Consider the following 23,597-nt stretch of genomic DNA (forward strand, 5'->3'; position numbering starts at 1 on the left):
CAGTGCGCTCACCACACACCAGCGAAAGGTGGAGACGAGACAGGGTGATAGAGCCAATTCAGTGGATGGGGATTATTAGGAGGCCATGATTGGTAAGGGCCAATCAAGGGAATCTGGCCAGGACACCGGGGTTACACCCCTACTCTTTTACGAGAAGTGCCATGGGATTTTTAATGACCACAGAGAGTCAGGACCTCGGTTTAACGTCTCATCCGAAAGACGGATTATAATTGTTTTAAGGCTGTCAATTTAATTTGTTAATTTGGTACACTAATTATAAAAATACTAAATACAAATGCTAAATGAATTCATTAAATTGAAGTACCATATCAATTCAAAGCATGTTTTCCACAGTAAGAGTCATATTCTTGTGTACAAATACATATAGATGGAGCACAAGATGACAGAAATTAATGAAGAGGTCTCAAGACGCGTTTAAAAGCTGAAGTACTTTTAATTTGACACAGTGTGTCACTTTGTGTCTCTCAGTCTTACAAACGTGGCATTCATCATGCATGTCAATGAAAAACCACTCTGTACTTGCTGTCAAACACATGTGACCGATTATTAAAAATGATTGCATACATAATACAATAACGTGTCCTGTGTAAAAAGTCTCATGTCTACATTGGATAGACTGATAAACTCTGTTCCAAAATGAATTGTTGTGGACTGTAGGCCAGTGATATTTGATGATATGAAAATAAAACAATTAATATATAGATTGTTCTACTTCATTTTTTGTAATGTCAATATGCGGTAATGTTTCTGTCTGACATAATAATGTCATATCTTTGTGAATGTAATTCTATGTGAATTATCTTGATTTGGGAGCTTGGCTCAGCAAATATTGATGTATATCTAATTAAATGCAATGAATGATTAATTAGCAAATTCTAATGATTTCGTTCATTGTGTTTGGTTTGGTTTTGTCGTGTTCCGGTTTCCCTGTTCCCAATCCTAGCTCCCTGCCTGTCTCTAATTCTGTCGATTAGTTATCCTGTGTATAAGTCCCTCGGTTTGTTCAGTTCTTTGTCTTGGGTTCTTTTTTCATGCTAAGTGTTTGCTTGTGGGATTTCTGCTATTTGGCTTATATTTTGTTGTTGTTGTTGTTAATAAAGATAGCTGCATTTAGATCCTTTATTCTCCTCTTCATTGTCTGCCCAGCATGACAGAACACATGACCGGCTTCAATATTTCTAGCAGCAGTGGCCCTTCACCCTGTGGACCAGCTTATGTCCCTTTATCAAGTGGGATGTTTGCTGGATGATTATGTGGAAGACTTTCTTGATCAGTGCCATCAGGTTCGCTGGAATTAGGCAACATTGAAGACATGCTTTCGGAGTGGGCTTGATGATCACCTCCTCTGACAGATCCCTAAGGGGGAATACCAGGTACATTAATTATGCATTGTGGATGACTGGATCCCATTTTTTTACAGCTGAGGAGGTTCAGGAGGACGGCTATTCCAGACTCTCTGTGCCCATTGCCCATTCCAGCCATGACCACTCTTAATCCTCAGGTGGACCCCACGGACCCAGAATCAATGCCCACCATGCGGAGCCGATATCTGCCATGGACCCAAAGCCGATGCCGCCCCAGAGCCAGAGCCTGAACCTATGTCCTTCCCAAAGTTGATTCCCACTGACCAGGTGGTTGAGCTTGTTTCTATGTTTGTCACCTTGGGATTATTAGTGGAGTTGGATATCGAGGAGTGGCTTATTGACTAGGATTACAAAATTAATTTCCTGTTATCACTGTAAAGCTGCTTTGAAGCCATCTGTGTTGTGAAAAGCGTTATATAAATGAAGGTGTCTTGACTCGATTCACCAGTTCCCATACTTTTTCCAACTCAAAACCCCTCTGGTGGTCTTGTCTTGCTGGATGGATGTCCTGGTCCCATCTGAAGTCCATCCTCCACCACTGGTCCAATCCATCCTTAAGTCGCCCAACACAGAGTCTGTTTTGTCACCCAGCACCAAATCTCTTTTGTCGGTGATGGTCCCACCCAGCCTCCCTCTCCAGCCCCCTCTTCCTAAGCCAACTTGTTCCTCAGCCCCACCTCCGTTGGCTCCCTTCAGTCCCTTGGCTCTTCCTCTATTGACTCCACTCTGCTGTGTGGATCCGCTTTGGGTCTTCTGGTCTCCAGTTCCACCTTGGCAAGTGGATCCCCTGGCTCTACCTCGGCCTGCCAAGCCATCCCTCCACCTCAGCCCTTCAAACAGACAGCTCCACCGTGGCTCCTCGCCCCCTTGGCTCCACCTGGGTCCATCATCCTCACGGCTTAGCAAAGCACCCTCGTCCATCAGGCTCCAACTTGGTCGGTCATCACTCTGCCTACGCCATGGGCTTCCGGGCCTTCAGCTGCACCTTGTCCCTCCACCACTTCATCTCCATCAGGCTCTGCCTTAGTCCTCTGGCACCCTGGCTCCACCTCGGCTGCTTGTCACCGCTGCTTCGCCTTGGTCATATAGTGTTGCCTGGTCTCTGTCTCTTCGGCTCCACCTGCGTCTCCAACATTTCTGGATCCACCGCTGGTGGTCGGACCTCTGACTCCACCCTGGCTCCTCCCACCATCTGTCTTTGCCGTGGGTGTTCGTTCTGGTGGTACTCTGGGTTATCATGGACACTCCCTCTATCAGCTCCTCCCTTCGTCATCTCCACTGATTATTTCCATCTACCAGCCCTGTCTTGGTCGCATCCCTCTCCAGCTTCATGTCCTCCTCCAGATACCCCTCCCTTCCTCTGTTGGATTTTGTTTGTAGTTTATGGCGTGAGGACGCTCTGGGAGGAGGGTGTTATGTCAGGAGTATGTTAGTGTGGCAATCAGCGAGGCGAGGGATTGTGAGAACGGGCTGGTGACGAGTGCCAATGAGTGCCAGCTGCGCACCACACCGGTCTCGTCTCGCGGCCGAGTGAGGGGAGCATAAAATGAGGAGCGACGACACTGGAAGACGAGAGAGGACCAGGCCTGGATTTTGATTTGTGTTTTGTTTACATTTTGTTATGTGTGTGCCCCTCACGGACGACTGCCCGCTTTACTTTTGTTTTGTTTAGTTATTTTGAATTAAAAGTCTTTGAGTGTTCGCCAGTTCCGGCCTCCTTCCTTCACATCTACGAACTTTATTACAGTTAGTTTCATTAGATGTGTCTCATTTCATTTCATTTCGAAGGCTGCGTCCTCCGGAGGACACGTCCTGTGGAGGATGAGGTACACGTAGTGTCCTCTCAGAATAAAACGAGCCGTCCTTTGTAGGACGCACAGACAGGAAGTATCATGTTGCTATGCCAACACGTTCAGCCTCGTTGCGCTCTCACATAGTTACATGAATGAAAAATTATTTATAACTTGAAAATGACTATGAAATGTTTCTTACCTTGACAGAAATGTACTGTTCTTAACGTTTAAAAAGCACTAAACACTTGTAATCCTTTTTACCACAACTATCGGTTTAAGGTAATACAGCTTAAAAAACAAAAAACAAGCTTGAAACTACTTACATTTAAACACCACATCTAAGCATGTATATATATCTGGCGGCGGTGCCATTTTTTCAAATAATATATGGTTGCGCAAAGAATTGTGGGTTATCTGCAGCAGCGAAGTATACACATCATGCACACCCCGAATTCCTGTTGAAGAAGGGTGAATTCGAAGGTCCCAATCGTGTGTCCTACTCACTTTCTTTAAACGAGACAGCCTTATGACGCATGCAGCCTTCGAATGCAACCTCCGGAGGGCACAGCCTTCCAAAATGAGACACAGCTACTATGTTTTGATTTGGTTCTGTTCCTCTTCTCCTGTTCCTAATCCTAGTTTGTTTCCATGGTTACTGATTTTGTTAAGCACCTGTCTCTAGTTCAGTTAATTTGCCATCCTGTGTGTCTAGGTTTGTTCAGTTCTTTGTCATGTGGTGTTTTTCCTGCCCCGTGTTTACTCCTCAGATCCCTGCTTTTTGGGTTATCATCTTTGTATTTTGTTCTTAATAAAGAGAGCTACATTTAGCTCCTTTCTTCTCCACTTCATTCCCTGCCCAGATGTGACACACTGTTTCACATTTCCAAAAGCTGAAGTGACATTATCTTATCTACGTTTGCTTTTCAGGAGCATTATTTTATCATAAAACAAATCAACAACAAACTCCAACACACATACATTTACAGAGCACAAAATATGCATGACCTCAAATGTACAACACATTCTAAAAAAGTGCATTCACCGGAGTATATAAGCGCACACACACACACACACACACACACACACACACACACACACACACACACACACACACACACACACACACACACACACACACACACACACACACACACACACACACACACACACACACACACACACACACACACACACACACACACACACACACACACACGAGTGTAGTTTAGTGTTGTCACCTGTTTGGCACTGTGTTCAAACACCACATACTGCTGACACTGATCCAAACGGCGCTTCTTCATGGTCCAGAAATGCAGAACTCTATTTTCCCTCTGTAGCAGTTCATTCAGGATGGCTGAACAAACACGACACAACGCAACATGACAAATGAATGAACAACAAATGAACAACAATTAACATGAATGAAAGAATTACTGGATAAAATAAGAATCATTTTTTATAAAAAAGGATACATTCAAAGCTAAAAAAAACTGTGTAAAAGGTGGACACACAGATCAGATTCTGACATACTGTAAATAAGTTTGACAATACAGAGTACAAGCTCTGACCTTTGACCTGTTGCTCAGGACCCCTGCTAGATGACCCCTGAATGCTGACGTTATTCCGATGGATGTATTTCAGAAAAACCTCAGCATTTCGCCTGGCCAGAGTACATGCCTAAAAAACAAACCAAAAAACCCCAGCAGATATTACAGATTCATAACAGACCCTCACATAACAAAGTCAAAAGCTTCGACTGAATTTACACATGATCCTAGAAAGCTAAGGTTCTTGAATATTAGCTTTGTATAAAAATATAATATATCATGCCCTATAAATTGTGCCTGCTCCTCTGTAAGATGCAGGAGACACTTTTGCGATTGTAATTATGAAGCTGATAACAAATTCTGGGCTTGTGTGAGACCGATAGAGAGTTGGCGAGATCTCTGTTCGTTCAGTAGTGACCTTTAGAAAAGCCTCTTTCTGCTCCAGGTGTTTGCTGATGAGAGGCAGAACATGATCCATCTCTGCTGAAGATTTCTCATGAGCTCCACACCAGTCCTCATCTCGCCGGTACTCCTGCTCCAGACTCTCCAGCACACTACACACCTGTGAATAAGCAGTTAGTATGACCAGGGTTTGTGAAGATAGGCAGGATTTAGAGATTGGGATGTTGTCACTAGCTGGTCAGATATGATCTGTCTAAATAATAATAATGAGTGTTTCCAATTGAATGTGTATTACAGTTTCGCAGTGTTATTATTAATTCAATTGTTTATATTTTTATATATGTATTGCATATTTTTATTTTATTTAAAATAATGTTTAAATAAATAAATAAAATAAAAATATATGTTGTATAGCATAGTTCTTGTTCAGTGTGGGAGTTTTAAACCATCAAGTGTCCCCTTGAAGAAGAGAAGACCACTTTGCATCTCATAGTCAACAGGTACTTGCCAGTAAAATTGCTTTTAGCCAACCCTTTTGAAAAAGAAGTACACATTAGCAAACTTTTAAAAGGAGTACTAAATATAGATATAATATACTTTAAAAAATATACTGAAATTAATGCAATATTTTCAGACACTTAAAGGGATAGTTTACCAAAAAATGTAAATTATCCCATGATTTACTCTCCCTTAAGTCATCCTAGGTGAAACTTCAAAAAGTAGGCAAGAATTCACTGCCATTATAAAGCATGGAAGAGCCAGGACTTTTTTAAATATAACTCTGATTGTGATCGTCTGATAGAAGAATGTCATATACACCTAGAATGACTTGAGGGAGAGTTAATTATAACTTAATAAGTTAAGAGGCTAATTTTCATTTTTGTGTGAACGTACCCTTTAACTGCATGCTATTTACAATTAAATTAAATGAAAACATATTGTAGTTCAATGTGTGTTAATGCAACTAGCTGAACTTAGGAGCGGCTTCAGTTACAAATAGTTAAAGTGTACAGCCAAATGTACTGATGAGCAATTATGGTGAGCCTAAAATATACTTTAATGTCATTACTTTTGAAACTTATGCCATCTATTTAAATATATTTTAATTACACATTTGTAATTAAGTAACATAAAAAAGCATTCTACAGTTAAAATAAACATCAAGCCTGTAACGTGTTTTAGTATGTCAACACATTAACATAAGTGTACTTCTTTAAGGCATGACAAAAGATTATTAAAATTAGTGTAAAGACATCTCTTCCTGTGTTTGAGGTCTCTACATGATCTGGCGTAGTTTACGCAAACGCCAGAAGTGATCTCGCGCTCGTACACGTCACTCATTGTTCACACAGTAATTGCAGAAGTGTTCCCTGCCACTGTGAAGATCTAAAGATATTTAGAAATACAGCAGGTCGTATTAGCCATCCTGCAATTTGAAGTTGTCTATGCATGTTTTTTTTTTTTACCCTAGTAGAATTACACCCCATTGACATGTTTATATGACTGACACACAGCAACGGTTGGAGTTAAAAATCTCCATTTGTGTTCTACTGAAGAAACGAAGACTCCTACACCTTGGATGTTCTGGTGGTAAGCAGATAAATGTCACATTTTCATTTTTGGGTGAACTATCCCTTTAAGTGCACAGTTAAAAAACAAGGGCAAAATGGCATACTCTCTTAGCCTAAGTATTTACTTCACAACCATTAAAAAAGTACCTTCTATAAAGTGTAAGTGTGTGTAGTAGGAAGATAATCCAGATGTTCTTCATCTGCCATGCTGCCATTGTTATGTGACCTTTATAATAAGACAATCTCTGATATGCACACTTCAGAATTTCATATTTTTTGCCTACTCTTTTATAAGTACTGTGAAGTTGGACATATTTCTATTGTCAAGTTCTGTTTTTCACCAACTAAATAGTAGAGAAGTATGTGATTCCAGATGCAGCCAAGAAGTCATGAAAGTGCTCTCTCTTTAAGTACACTTACGAGAATGTTTATGTGATTAATAATATATTACCTGCAAGTACAGCTTTTTTATTTTTAAATATACTTAAAAACATGTAAGAGCACATTCAACACAAATTAAGCACACTTCTTTTTCACAAGGGTAATGTGCCATTAAAACTGATCTTAGGACACTTGACTGTCTTTTGTAGTAAGTCTTCTTGGGTTGTATCAGTCACTGGCCAAAAGGGTCATCTTATTGTGTGTTTCTCAGCACCTGTTCAGAAGTCTTGTAGAAGGCCACGGAGGCATTAACCAGCTTTAGTCTGTCTTCCATCTTCAGCATGAGCTGCTGCCAATGTACAGCCACCTTCTCAGCACAGCTGCGGATGGCATCGGGGTCAAAGTGTCCGGCCTGCAGCAAGATCTCAGCCTTCTGCTGCACCTGCAGTGCACTCTGATGGGTCTTCTGAAGAGAGTTAGCATGGAACAAAGACTGCAAGGGGAGAAAAAAAGAGAGAGAACAATAGGTCAAATATACCTTAGCTGGGAGGAGGAGAACAAAATCTAAGAACGGTAACGGTGATTATGTTTGGTACGGCACTAACTAACCACTATCATACAGTGGTGGACAGTATTGAGGATTCATTTCTCAAAGTATCTGTTCTTAATCAGAAAATATTGATTTTTAAACTAGTATACAATATGTACTGTGCAGCATGTAGTAAGCACTATGATAATGTTCGATTCTGAACATGGCCGATAATTCTGCATGGTCTACAAAAAGGAGGATACCACCTTTTATTTATTAAACTCTTAAATCCCACACATTAAACGAGACTGATTATTCAAAGTAAACATCTATTAGAGTAGATCATTTGAGCATCTTTAACATTTGGCAGACGCTTTTATCTAAAAAGTGCCATCCCCGAGGACACATTGGTGGTGGCGACTGCTGGGACAACCTTCTGTGGTTTAATAATAATAATAATAATTCATTACATTTATATAGCGCTTTTCTAGGCACTCAAAGCGCTTTACATAGAAGGGGGAATCTCCTCAACCACCACCAGTGTGCAGCACCCACTTGGATGATGCGACGGCAGCCATATTGCACCAGAACGCTCACCACACACCAGCTGATTGGTGGAGAGGAGACAGAGTGATTAAGCCAATCAGGATAGGGGGAAGATTAGGAGGCCATGATGGACTGAGGCCAGTGGGCAAATTTGGCCAGGATGCCGGGGTTACACCCCTACTCTTTATCGAAGAACATCCTGGGATTTTTAACGACCACAGAGAGTCAGGACCTCGGTTTAACGTCTCATCCAAAGGACGGTGCTCTTTGACAGTACAGTGTCCCCATCACTATACTGGGGCGTTAGGACCCACACAGACCACAGGGTGAGCACCCCCTGCTGGCCTCACTAACACCTCTACCAGCAGCTACCTGGTTTTCCCAGTTGGTCTCCCATCCAGGTACTGACTAGGCTCGGCCCTGCTTAGCTTCAGTGGGAAACCAGTCTTGGGCTACAGGGGGATATGGCTGCTGGTTAAGAAAAGCGAAGCAATGGACCCAGTAATGGACCCAGTTTAACCCAGTAGACCACCATCTCCTTCTCCATCTTTAACTGGACATCATCGAGAAGAACCTCCTACCCCTGACTGCTGACAGCTATACATTTTCTACAGCCAAACACAGGTCTGTTTTCTATCTGCTGGTATTGTCATGATGAAGGAAACAATAAATCTAACTTTAATAGAAAGACATTTACGAGCAGAGTCGAGCAGGTAAAACCTTGTCCAAAGCAGGAAACAGAGTCTGATACCAAATCCTGTGAAACATGACGTGACTACTGTCCTAGGAGCTACAGACTGCAAATTGAATTCCATTGCTTCGCTTTTCTCAGGCAAAAATACCTAACTGCTAAATTGTGTTGAGAGTGAGTGTTATTTGTCAGAATCTGGTCCTGAAATATACTGCGCTGAGGTCACCTAGAGCACTCAAAAGGAAAAGCTGTGAATTGCAGTAAAAACTATGGGGCAGCTCCACTGGGAAGACGTCTGCGGGTCATAAATCCTTCAGGAAAACGTTATGATCCCTGTGTGAAACTTTATGAATGAACTGTTCCTCTTGGTTCTGTTTGAAATATTCTCAGAGTAATCACTTCCATACATCGCTCAGTGTTAACCTGTATGCTGAGAGCAAAGAGAACGGAATCTGTGCTTTTCTGTTTTTAACTAAAAGAGAAGAGAGAGCCGAGGAGGTCGTGAATCAGGGGGAATTCAGCTTGACTGAGACACTTTAAAAAACAAAACCCTTTTTTCCATGACTAAGATGAGAACATGATGAAAAACTATGAGAATAAAATGTAGTAAAATCTGTTTTTATTTTCGTCAAAAGAAGAGGAGACAAGATATTAGATTGCTGTACAAGCGCCTCTCTTATGCCTGCTACAGACTTCAGCAATCCTATCAGATCATTACAAATCACATTGTACGACATGGATCTAATAAACTTGGGTACGACATCTAATAAACGACACCTTTTGAATTGTACGACACAAGTTAGTATCGAATAAAACGTCACCAGTATCCACATTGTTTCGCAAAATCCTATGTCCTGCAACAGAGCAATAACCAGATGGTCACCCTAATGGGGAGGCAGTTTTCAGCTTGAATATGCCTACATAATACATGAGAGAGAGAGAGAGAGAGAGAGAGAGAGAGAGAGAGAGAGAGAGAGAGAGAGAGAGAGAGAGAGAGAGAGAGAGAGAGAGAGAGAGAGAGAGAGAGAGAGAGAGAGAGAGAGAGAGAGAGAGAGAGAGAGAGAGAGAGAGAGAGAGAGAGAGAGAGAGAGAGAGAGAGAGAGAGACAGGGCAATGGGTTATAGGGTTAGTTCACCCAAAAAATAATTCCAGCCCTGTAAGGCTTTCGTTCATCTTTGGAACAAAAATGAAGATCTTTTTGATGATATCTGAGAGATTTCCGTCCCTCCGTTGACAGCTACATTTTGATGCTTTAAAAAGTTCATAAAGAGAGATTATAAAACTATTTCATATGAATTGAGTGGTTTACACTTCATGTGATGACCAGATTTCCTTTAGGATTTTATTTATATATAAACATTGATCAGCAAACATAAACAGAAGCTCAAATGTGCTGCGTAACACAAAAATGAACCTCATTGGTTCTTGCTGAAGCTCAAACGTGCTGCGTAACACGAGAATGAACCACATTGGTTCTTACTGAAGCTCAAACGTGCTGCGTAACACGAGAATGAACCTCATTGGTTCTTACTGAAGCTCAAACGTGCTGCATAACACGAGAATGAACCTCATTGGTTCTTACTGAAGCTCAAACGTGCTGCGTAACACGAGAATGAACCTCATTGGTTCTTACTGAAGCTCAAACGTGCTGAGCAACACGAGAATGAACCTCATTGGTTCTTACTGAAGCTCAAACGTGCTGAGCAACACGAGAATGAACCTCATTGGTTCTTGCTGAAGCTCAAACGTGCTGAGCAACACGAGAATGAACCTCATTGGTTCTTACTGAAGCTCAAACGTGCTGCGTAACACGAGAATGAACCTCATTGGTTCTTACTGAAGCTCAAACGTGCTGAGCAACACGAGAATGAACCTCATTGGTTCTTGCTGAAGCTCAAACGTGCTGCGTAACACGAGAATGAACCTCATTGGTTCTTGCTGAAGCTCAAACGTGCTGAGCAACACGAGAATGAACCTCATTGGTTCTTGCTGAAGCTCAAACGTGCTGAGCAACACGAGAATGAACCTCATTGGTTCTTACTGAAGCTCAAACGTGCTGCGTAACACGAGAATGAACCTCATTGGTTCTTACTGAAGCTCAAACGTGCTGAGCAACACGAGAATGAACCTCATTGGTTCTTGCTGAAGCTCAAACGTGCTGCGTAACACGAGAGTGAACCTCATTGGTTCTTACTGAAGCTCAAACGTGCTGCGTAACACGAGAATGAACCTCATTGGTTCTTACTGAAGCTCAAACGTGCTGAGCAACACGAGAATGAACCTCATTGGTTCTTGCTGAAGCTCAAACGTGCTGAGCAACACGAGAATGAACCTCATTGGTTCTTACTGAAGCTCAAACGTGCTGCGTAACACGAGAATGAACCTCATTGGTTCTTACTGAAGCTCAAACGTGCTGAGCAACACGAGAATGAACCTCATTGGTTCTTGCTGAAGCTCAAACGTGCTGAGCAACACGAGAATGAACCTCATTGGTTCTTACTGAAGCTCAAACGTGCTGCGTAACACGAGAATGAACCTCATTGGTTCTTGCTGAAGCTCAAACGTGCTGAGCAACACGAGAATGAACCTCATTGGTTCTTACTGAAGCTCAAACGTGCTGCGTAACACGAGAATGAACCTCATTGGTTCTTACTGAAGCTCAAACGTGCTGCGTAACACGAGAATGAACCTCATTGGTTCTTACTGAAGCTCAAACGTGCTGAGTAACACGAGAATGAACCTCATTGGTTCTTACTGAAGCTCAAACGTGCTGAGCAACACGAGAATGAACCTCATTGGTTCTTACTGAAGCTCAAACGTGCTGCGTAACACGAGAATGAACCTCATTGGTTCTTACTGAAGCTCAAACGTGCTGAGTAACACGAGAATGAACCTCATTGGTTCTTACTGAAGCTCAAACGTGCTGAGTAACACGAGAATGAACCTCATTGGTTCTTACTGAAGCTCAAACGTGCTGAGTAACACGAGAATGAACCTCATTGGTTCTTACTGAAGCTCAAACGTGCTGCGTAACACAAGAATGAACCTCATTGGTTCTTGCTGAAGCTCAAACGTGCTGCGTAACACGAGAATGAACCTCATTGGTTCTTACTGAAGCTCAAACGTGCTGAGCAACACGAGAATGAACCTCATTGGTTCTTACTGAAGCTCAAACGTGCTGCGTAACACAAGAATGAACCTCATTGGTTCTTGCTGAAGCTCAAACGTGCTGCGTAACACGAGAGTGAACCTCATTGGTTCTTGCTGAAGCTCAAACGTGCTGAGTAACACGAGAATGAACCTCATTGGTTCTCGCTGAAGCTCAAACGTGCTGCGTAACACAAGAATGAACCTCATTGGTTCTTACTGAAGCTCAAACTTGCTGAGTAACACAAGAATGAACCTCATTGGTTCTTACTGAAGCTCAAACGTGCTGAGTAACACGAGAATGAACCTCATTGGTTCTTACTGAAGCTCAAACGTGCTGAGCAACACGAGAATGAACCTCATTGGTTCTTGCTGAAGCTCAAACGTGCTGCGTAACACGAGAATGAACCTCATTGGTTCTTACTGAAGCTCAAACGTGCTGCGTAACACGAGAATGAACCTCATTGGTTCTTACTGAAGCTCAAACGTGCTGAGCAACACGAGAATGAACCTCATTGGTTCTTGCTGAAGCTCAAACGTGCTGCGTAACACGAGAATGAACCTCATTGGTTCTTACTGAAGCTCAAACGTGCTGCGTAACACGAGAATGAACCTCATTGGTTCTCGCTGAAGCTCAAACGTGCTGCGTAACACGAGAATGAACCTCATTGGTTCTTACTGAAGCTCAAACGTGCTGAGCAACACGAGAATGAACCTCATTGGTTCTTACTGAAGCTCAAACGTGCTGAGTAACACGAGAATGAACCTCATTGGTTCTTGCTGAAGCTCAAACGTGCTGAGTAACACGAGAATGAACCTCATTGGTTCTTGCTGAAGCTCAAACGTGCTGAGTAACACGAGAATGAACCTCATTGGTTCTTACTGAAGCTCAAACGTGCCGAGTAACACGAGAATGAACCTCATTGGTTCTTACTGAAGCTCAAACGTGCTGAGCAACACGAGAATGAACCTCATTGGTTCTTACTGAAGCTCAAACGTGCTGAGTAACACGAGAATGAACCTCATTGGTTCTTACTGAAGCTCAAACGTGCCGAGTAACACGAGAATGAACCTCATTGGTTCTTACTGAAGCTCAAACGTGCTGAGCAACACGAGAATGAACCTCATTGGTTCTTACTGAAGCTCAAACGTGCTGCGTAACACGAGAATGAACCTCACTGGTTCTTGCACATCAAGTGAACATGCTTGAGCTTCCATTTGCCACAACTGATGTGTGTTGATGAATGTTTCTATGTGAATAAAAAAATAAGAGTCTCTTCAGAAAATCAATTCATATGGATTTCTTTATGAACTTTGTGAACATAGTAGTTATGTAGCTGTCAGTGGAGGAACAAAAATCTCAGATTTCATCAAAAAGATCTTCATTTGTGTTCCGAAGATGAACAAGTCTTAGAGATTTAAAACGATCTGAGGGTGTGGAATTAATGACAGAACTATCCCTTTAAGTTATTTCACATCTACGTACTGAGATATCTGACAAATAAAAGCTGTACAAAGCTGTTTTAGCATGTACAGAGAGCGAGGGAGAGGCTAGAGTCTGTGTTGTGTGTTACCTCTATCGCGAGCTGGAACTGTTCGTGTTCTCTCTGCAGTTGTTCGGCCTCTGACAGTGAGCTTGCGTTCACCATACTGGCATCCAACATAGACTCACCGTTACGAATCCAACCCAGGACCTGAACAACAAGAAATACAACACAAGCAAACAAACAAACAAACAAAAGCATTAGCACTGAAACACACAGTAGAAACACAACCTTATTCAAAAATAGAGCTACTGTCACCCTTCAGTAGAAGAAGTACACTTTATCATACTTTGAAAAAAAGTCCTTAGTACAGAAATAATATACTTAAAAAAATACACTTTGTTATATGCACTTCCATTGCATTATAATTGCAATACAAATCAAATGCATTTATATTTATAATAAAAAGGATGTTAGGAAATAATTCTCAGAATTGCAAGATATAAGCTCTTTTTACCTCATAATTCTGACATATTTCTCACAATTCTGACTTTTTTTCACACAATTGAAAGTTTATATAATTGAATTCAGAGAAAAAAATTATAAAATAAAATAAAAATTCAGTGGTGGAAACAAGCTTCCATAATCTATCTATATATTTATCATCTTTATGCGTATCAAGTGTACTCAGCAGTGTTGGGTAAAACACACTGAGTTGAACACAGACAACATTTACATTTATGCATTTGGCAGACGCTTTTATCCAAAGCGACTTACATTGCATTCAAGATTCAATTTTTTTTATTTTTATATTATTGTCAGTTCTTGCTTTCCCTGGGAATTGAACCCATGAACTTGGCGTTGCTAGCACCATGCTCTACTGGTTGAGCTACAGGAAAGATAAGACAAGATGCATTTTGATATTTGCAATAAAATCCAGGAATCCTCTGTATGAATACCAAATTGATCTGAATATTGACAGCTCCAGTGTGCAGTTTAGTTAGGAGACTCAGCAGAATTCATAATTATAATTCCCTCTGCTCATTTCTCTCCATTAGCGCTTGTAGCGGCAGACGCTTTAGGGCTGTCCCTGCGACAGCACTTTGACCCTCACTTACGCTCCGCTCCGAATGAGATTAGCTCTGAGGACACTGATCAGCCGTCTCTCTCCATTGATTATCAATCAGAGGAAGTGCCAGTGACAGAGCCAAGAGAGCGCCACACGACACTACAGTGTGTGCTAGAGCCCAGGACTGTGATTTATCAAGAACGTGAGCTACAACACTCGTCTGCTTCATTCAGAAGAGAAACCTAAGATGACAAGTATTTTGTCATTAAAGCAATGGTGAGTCCTCTGAAAGTGTGGTATTATGGGTAAGGGGAAAACATCTACATAACTGTAAAACAAAAATTGTGGTCAACCCTGGTCCTGGAGATGTCCCAACAGAACACATTCTGGACAAATGTTTAGGTATTGGAGTCTCTAGCAGTCATCTGATGAGCTGAACCAGGAACACACAGTATAAAATGTGGCTTGTTGGGGTCCTCCAGGGTCATGGATGCGAAACCCATATTACGAACAGTGTGCTAAACAGAATATATCTTTGGGATATAATTTACAGCTGTGATTCTCAACAGCTCTTTATCCTAAATACCACAGTAAGAATAGGAAGAAAACAGCAGACAGCAGGAGTCAGTTTTCATTGATAAAGTTAGCTTTTGGCCCTGTGATGGCTAAACTTACATACAGATATATATAAGAGAGTGTGTTTTACCTGTTTAACCTCAGCCTGCAGATGGCGTAGCTGCACACACTGCTCCAGGCGTTTCTGTGTGTGTTCAGCACTCACGTCCAGCTCATGCTGTTTCTCATGAAGAAACTCCAACAACTCCTGAACTTGAGTGGCCAGATCCACCTCTTTCTCCCCGGTCAACTCAATACCTGCATATTACACACAAACACACACTTCGGTTTATATTCCTGCTGAATCTACTGTATCTATATTGTCTGAAAGAACGCATTCAATCCTCACCACCACTGGGTGGCAGTATGGCAGGATAAATGCAATTCTCAGCTCGTAGATCTACATCCAGGGGCAGTAGCAAAATAAACCCCAACATGTGAGAAGTGAATATAATATAATATAATATAATATAATATAATATAATATAATATAATATAATATAATATAATATAATATAATATAATATAATATAATATAATATAATATAATATAATATAACCAGGAATAAAGATCAATTAAACAATGTATCATCATTATACGTATTTTATATATATATATATATATATATATATATATATATATATATATATATATATATATATATATATATATATATATATATATATATATATATATATATATATATATATATATATATATATATATATATATATATATATATTTATAGGCACTACTACAATGATGACCCAGTTTAAATACAGATTCATCTTCTCAGCGCTGAAGTACCCCTTTAATATGTATATAGCTTAATTCAGTCATTTTCTATGTTGTCCTAGCAAATTCAGACACACCCATCCATCGGACATGCAGGCATGTGTGAGAGATCGTCACAGTGATGTCTGGAACAGACGGTGTCCAAACCTCGAACAGAAGACAGTGTCCTCAGCCAAGACCCATATGTGTGAGAGAGAGGGGGGTGAGAGTTGGGTCAGCAGTTTGAGGAGAGGAAGTCTGTTTCCAGAGTTAAAAATATCTGTGAGGCACAGAGCTGGATAGTGGGACGATATGAAGATAAAAGCAGAGAGGACGAGTCGTGTGTGTTGAGATGGGTGACATACTAAGTATTGAGTGTTATTTAGGCTTGATTATTTTTACTCAGTTGTTTATATTGAAATGAAAGCTTTACTGAGCATCATCAGTGCCGCCCATGTGTCTGAGGACCGGAGATCACAGCACAGAGGAGGCTGAATCCCATTGGTCCATACTGCTGTGTCTCTGCAGACTGCCACACTGCAAAAAATGTCTTGTTTCTAGCCCAAACATCTAAAAATTCTTAAAACAAGAAGTATTTACTAGATGAGCAAAAGTAATTGTCTTGTTTTGGGAAAAAATAACTCAAAATTAAGAGAGTTTTACCTTAAAATAAGCAAAATAATCTGCCAGTGTGGTAAGGAAAATAATCTTATTTCAAACAGAAAACAAGATTATTTTTCTCACCCCATTGGCAGATTATTTTGCTTATTTTAAGGTCAAACTCTCTTAATTTTGAGTTTTTTTTTCCCATAACAAGACAATAATTTGTACTTGTATAGTAAATGTTTCTTAATGTAAGAATATTTTGATATTTTGATTAGAAACAAGACAAAAATACTAAGTAAGAAAAGCATTTTTTTTGCAGTGCATGTATAAATGACGCTGCTGCCTGACACATCCTTTGTGCTGCTCTTCTCTCTCTCTCTCTCTCTCTCTCTCTCTCTCTCTCTCTCTCTCTCTCTCTCTCTCTCTCTCTCTCTCTCTCTCTCTCTCTCTCTCTCTCTCTCTCTCTCTCTCTCTCTCTCTCTCTCAATACTCTAATGAGTATTGTGTGAGATTACAAAAGCGTACAATCTGTAGGTGAAACATATCAATGAAAGGGGAACTAATCACCAACATAGTAGAAACATACAAATTAGATTGTATGAAATCATACAATTTTGCAACAAATTCTCAAAAATATTTACCACATTGCATGGGCGCGCCCCCCGCACTTTTAATAAAATGTATTTTTGTCCCCCGCACTTTTACTGGGTCTCCCCGATTCTAGTCGACCCGCTCCGAGCGGGATTTGAACCAGCGTTACCTGCGCGGCGGCGGGCAAGTTAACAGTTGATAGCGCGCTTCTTACAGTTTTTCTCAGTTGCTTTGGTACATTTCTCAAATCAAACTCACAATTTGCAAAACAGTAAGTGCATTTCTCAAAACAATTTGTACAAATAGCAAAACTATTTCAATCACATTAAGTCTGCAGTCTGAATGTAATCATTGAGACTGTCTCTTTAAAAATAAAAAAACGGATGAAGAGTACTGAACTCCAGTCAAGCCGGTCGCAATGACAATAGTGTGCATACTGCATAGTTATTGTGATTATTATCGTAATCTGCAGGCAGCCCCAATAGATGCCCTTTGATGTGATTTGTATTGAGTTAAAAAAAAAAATATGTTACTAATAAAATATTTGGGAATTGCCCCAATTATGCTTTTTTAAATATTACTTTTCATGCAGTGTGTAAATCAAGGCCTTAACATGTCTTGAACATTGGGGAGGGGGACCATTTTTATTTTATTTTTATAAAGCATAAAGAAACGAAATTCTAGATCTAATTCTAGTTGGGAAATAATAATTTTGGGACTATTTGCAAATTATATTTCCATTAATTTGCTTCAAATATATTATTAGTCTCAAGACTCTTCCCATAGTAAATACATAAATACATAGAGATACATAAATCCGCTGCCTACAAACAATTCCTTGGTGGTCTAGTGGTAGAAACTTTGTAAACTGCGTCAAAGGTTACAGGTTCTAATCCGCCCTCATATAGTTTCTTTTTCCCCCATTAAAATCAAAGATGTTCATCAATGATTTTAAATTAAGAACATGGGCACGTTTTGTGATTTTACTGGAAAGAACAGAGTTTACCCCGCCTACTTTAAATTGATTGTCCTGGATCTCCTCATCTCTGCTGCATCACACACCCGTAGCAAACACACCTGGTTTTCAGACCAGCACACCCATGGGCGAGCAGATGGCGCGGGTGCATTTGTGATTTAAACAATGTGGTGCTGGACATGAAAATGATAACTACGTCAGACTGACTCTGCCACAAAACACTTGCGTCGTGTCTGGCGTCACATTGCGGCGGATGTATTATAGTGCCATGAATCTTCAAACTAACCGTTTTCAGACTCAGAGAAATGAGGTGATGTGCAATGTATATTATGAGAAAATGTGTGTTTTTTGGTATTGGATGCACATAAACCTATTGTAAAAGACAAAATTAGGAACCTTTAAAATAGCATAACAGGGACACTGTAAGATAGATTTTTGTCTAGAATTGCATTAGGAATTTTTGCAGCCCCTGGTCAATTTTGTGTGTAACGTTCGTCAGGTAGTCAGAGAACAGACTGTGGGAGAGAACCTGGAAGTACCAAAATTACAACAACTTGTGACCGCCAGCGATTTAATCTCTGTCAGTGTGAAAGCACCTGTACTCTTTTTCACCCCCCCCCCCCCCCCCCCCCCCCCTCTCACCTGAGGCTTGGACCTCCATGATGTACTGATGCAGGTCTTGACCCTGCTGCATAACCTCATAGGTCATGTTGTTCATGGCCAGTTTTCTCTCCGCGTGCCGCTGGAGTCTCTGTTCGGCCAAACTGGGTTCTTCTGCGGTAAAGTCGTTTAGCTGCCGAACCAGGTCCTCGTTCCACGCGTCTAACTCCGCTGTCACCTGCAGGACAGGAAGGATAGTTAAACACCTATGCACCTGGCCTGATGACATTATCATATCAATTATAAATGAACCAAGAATAAATGTATTTGTTATGTTTTGTCCGAATAGATGACCAGGAAATAAGAGCCATGAAAAGACGTATTTTGATTCATCATTGAACATAAGACTCTCAAAGTGGTATGAGAAATCGAATTCCCCCTGATCTATTGGCATATAAAATGTCTTTGGATCATTAAAACATCCTGCAAGTTTTATACAATAAAGAAATTTGACACTTTTATTCTTTCATGAAATATTGTCTTTATATTAGGGCTGTCAAATTTAGCGGCACTAATTTTATTAACGCGCGATTAATGCAGTGCACATTTTCTGTTTGATCCGTGCCATAGCCCGTAGTTTGAGAAATTTAAAGCTATAGACTTAAAGAATATAACAAGTGCACTATACACTCACTATTATAGGATTATTAGGAATGCCATACTTAAGTCCCATTCGCACGGGATTAGTATTATCTGGGGACCTCTGGTGATTTGTAATAATTGCAGAGAATGTCTGTGATCTTAATCCCGTGCGAATCGGCCATGTCTGTAATTTGTAAAGTAAAAATTCCCCCACAAATGACCCACCATATTTCGCCGAACACCGAGGTCCTGTGATAATAGTAGTCCCTTGCGAATCGACATCTCTGTGATTTGGCCAAGATTAGGCAGATCGTATATAATTTTTGCAAGCTTTTTTTTCCCCTGTGAGCATTTCTATCTTTATCTTTCACGAAGAATAAAGTCTGCATTCATAATGCGCACCGTTATGAATTCCTGTGCAGCCGCACGGATTATACTTTCACTTTTGAATGAGTACCAATTTGGGATTAATCTGATTGAATGGTGTGTTTAATATTAACACCAATACTGTTCTTAATGAAAAACAGAACAGAACAGTACAGTACAATGACAAGCTCGCTTAAATGGGTGCTTTTACATTTAGTTTTGAAACTGAATCTTAAGTATATTGTCAGCTTCTCACTCGTGATAAATGAAATCTGACACCTGCCGCTGGTCTGAGCTCAGTTCATGGCGTCTTTTATCTAACTGAACGAAATTATGTTTATTTATTAGGCTACTGAAAAATAATCAAAACGATATCGAAGCCTATTTATAATTTCATACAGCTATCTATAACGAAGTCTTGACATCATATCCGGGAAGTCAGTAAATTCGAGTAAAATCACAGGCTTGCTTATCCCGTGCGAATGCGCCACGCTAAACTCAGATGTGGGGGAGTAATTTCTAAATCACAGAGGTCCCTAGATAATACTAATCCCGTGCAAATAGTGCTTAATACTGTGTTTGACCCCCTTTCGTCTTCAGAACTGCCTTAATTCTACGCGGCATTGATCAACAAGGTGCTGAAAGCATTCTTTAGAAATGTTGGCCCATATTGATTGGATAGCATCTTGCAGTTGATGGAGATTTGTGGGATGCACATCCAGGGCACGAAGCTCCCGTTCCACCACATCCCAAAGATGCTCTATTGGGTTGAGATCTGGTGACTGTGGGGGCCATTTTATTACAGTGAACTCATTGTCATGTTCAAGAAACCTATTTGAAATAATTCGAGCTTTGTGACATGGTGCATTATCCTGCTAGATGTAGCCATCAGAGGATGGGTACATGCTGGTCAAAAAGGGATGGACATGGTCAGAAACAATGCTCAGGTAGGCCGTGGCATTTAAACGATGCCCAATTGGCACTAAGGGGCCTAAAGTGTGCCAAGAAAACATCCCCCACACCATTACACCACCACCACCAGCCTGCACAGTGGGAAAAAGGCATGATGGATCCATGTTCTCATTCTGTTTACGCCAAATTCTGACTCTACCATCTGAATGTCTCCAGGCAATATTTTTTTTAGTCTTCTACTGTTCAATTTTGGTGAGCTTGTGCAAATTGTAGCCTCCTTTTCCTATTTGTAGTGGAGATGAGTGGTACCCGGGGGGGGTCTTCTGCAGTTGTAGCCCATCCACCTCAAGGTTCTGCGTGTTGTGGCTTCACAAATCTTTGCTGCATACCTCAGTTGTAACGAGTGGTTATTTCAGTCAAAGTTGCTCTTCTATCAGCTTGAATCAGTCGGCCCATTCTCCTCTGACCTCTAGCATCAACAAGGCATTTTTGCCCACAGGACTGCTGCATACTGGATGTTTTTCCCTTTTCACACCATTCTTTGTAAACCCTAGAAATGGTTGTGCGTGAAAATCCCAGTAACTGAGCAGATTGTGAAATACTCAGACCGGCCCGTCTGACACCAACAACCATGCCACGTCCAAAATAGCTTAAATCACCTTTCTTTCCCATTCTGACATTCAGTTTGGAGTTCAGGAGATTGTCTTGATACCCCTAACCCCTTAATGCATTGAAGCAACTGCCGTGTGATTGGTTGATTAGATAATTGCATTAATGAGAAATTGAACAGGTGTCCCTAATAATCCTTTAGGTGAGTGTAGTTTATGCTTATAGTCATAGTTCTATAGTCAATTTTATAATTCACAATGCTTAATAAGATGAGTTGGTAATTTTTAAAAAAATCAAATCTTTAAAATTCATCTCAGAACAAGTTATTTTGGTTCAAAATCAAGAACTATTTACTGAAGATTTTTAAAAAATCTCTATGGAGAAAATGATTTCAAATATACCAACACTAGCATGCAAACACACATACAAACACACTGTCTTCACCTCAATGGTGTACTGCTCAAAGATGCGCAGTTGCAGGAAGATGTCAAGTTTGATCTTCCTCTCATGGAAAAGTTCCTCCATGTGGCCCTGGGCCTCCTCTAGCTGCTGTAGGACGCCCTCGATATGAGCGATAGAGCTGGTGTGAGGCATCTTATTACTGCTCATTGCTGAGTCTCTGTGCAACACAGAATTAATGTGTTAAGAGTTTGAGTTAGGTTTCGGGTTAGTCTAAAACCATTACAGTCTGCTTATATTAAAGGAATATTCAGTGTTTATAAGTTTATAAACAACATTTGTGCCATTACATAAATTACAGACAATTATTTGAACAAATTTTTCAGTTTGTAAAATCAAATGAGAAACACATTTACACTAATATACTTGCAATTGATGTATGACATACTTTACACACACACTTATATTTTTGAAATCTCTGGAATTTTCTGTGGGCCTTAATACAACTTTACACAGATGGCTTTGGTAAGTAGTCACACCAGTACTAAGCCAACACATGAAATGTGTTATGGGCGTACTTTGAAAACGGTGTTATAGCAATGCAAGATCAAAAGCAGTATGTTTGGAATGCTCTGTGATGTAGGTTTGTGTGTTAGAATGATCAGTCATGTCGTTTATGGTGATTGGCCCAAAAACGGAGCACTTGTCGACTACTCAAGCTTCAACGGCTGTTTGCGAAAGGTTAAACATCAAGGGTATGTAAACATTTGAACAGGATCATTTGTGCAAATGAAGTGAATTTTGTCTGTGTAATGTAAATACGTGTTCTTCAGCATTTTTGAGAATTTGAAAAGTATGTAAACTTCTGAGGATGTGTTGATACCTGAGTTGTTGCATTAGGTCTTCTCCCTCTTTGATGACGTTGAGTGTGGCCTCCAGTGTGGCCGTCTGCTGCTGCTGAAACTGTTTTATCAGCTCCTGAACCGAATCAACCGAGTCAGAACAAACGTCCTCCAGAAGCTCCTTTTGCAGGTCCTCCATCCACGTCCACAACTGAAACACACGTACAGTACATACAAACGCACATTAATGCATGTGCAGATGTTTAGTGATAACTGATGATGTTTTCTAATGATTTTCCGGTAACACTTCAGTATGGGGAACACATATTCACTATTAACTACAACTTTTGCCTCAATAAACTCCTAATTTACTGTTTATTAATAGTTACTAAGGTAGTTTTTTTAAGTTTAGGTATTGGGTAGGTACTGTAAGTACTAATAAACATCCAATATCCTAGTAATAGGCATGCTAATAAGCAACTAGTTAATAATTAATAACTGAAACTTAAAACTGATATTCCTACTCAACTTAATTTTATCAAATTTATAATCAAAAAATGTTCACCCACAATGGAGCCAAAACCTGACCCATATACAAACACAGTAACACACTTACTCCAGTAAAGACCTAAAAAAAGTTTTCTACAGACTCAGAGATGGAGTGACCTGTCTGCACAGATTATAACTCTCATCTAACAATAATCTGCCCTGAATCCAATATTAGAAAGCAGCCTGAAACGTATGCTCTCATTTCTCACTCTGCTTCCATTTTTAACATTTCAGTGTAAAAGATTAAACAGTATAGAAATGATTCAGACAGTTCATTAAAACTTAGAACAAATTGACCCCTCAAACGCCGGAGTGCTGTGTGGTGTAGTGTTTAAAGATCATTGCCGGTTGGAGCACCAAAAAGTCATTTAACATCAGGTCCACAAGAGGGACTGAACCTTACATTTATAAATCATATTACATAAAATCCACAAACACAATTCAATTACATTATCAGTCAAAGTGATAACATGCTCACCAAGGCTTCATTTAACAGTGGTAAAAATAGTAAAATATTATTGAAATAAATGTTTTCTTTTTTTAAAGTAAAAAAAAAAAAAAAAAAAAAAG

General features: G+C 40.3%; 1 protein-coding gene across 1 annotated transcript in view; it reads right to left on the reverse strand.

Moving 5' to 3' along the window:
- kalrna (kalirin RhoGEF kinase a) overlaps positions 1–23,597 on the reverse strand; it is a 322,593-nt gene that overhangs the window by 106,397 nt on the left and 192,599 nt on the right. The window contains 9 exon segments of the mRNA XM_067443216.1: positions 4,417–4,532; positions 4,747–4,855; positions 5,144–5,287; positions 7,354–7,572; positions 13,567–13,686; positions 15,252–15,418; positions 18,751–18,946; positions 21,682–21,856; positions 22,520–22,689. Coding sequence (XP_067299317.1) covers positions 4,417–4,532; positions 4,747–4,855; positions 5,144–5,287; positions 7,354–7,572; positions 13,567–13,686; positions 15,252–15,418; positions 18,751–18,946; positions 21,682–21,856; positions 22,520–22,689 — 1,416 coding nt within the window.

The sequence above is a fragment of the Pseudorasbora parva genome, chromosome 5, assembly GCF_024679245.1.
Source record: "Pseudorasbora parva isolate DD20220531a chromosome 5, ASM2467924v1, whole genome shotgun sequence".
Lineage (NCBI taxonomy): Eukaryota > Metazoa > Chordata > Actinopteri > Cypriniformes > Gobionidae > Pseudorasbora > Pseudorasbora parva.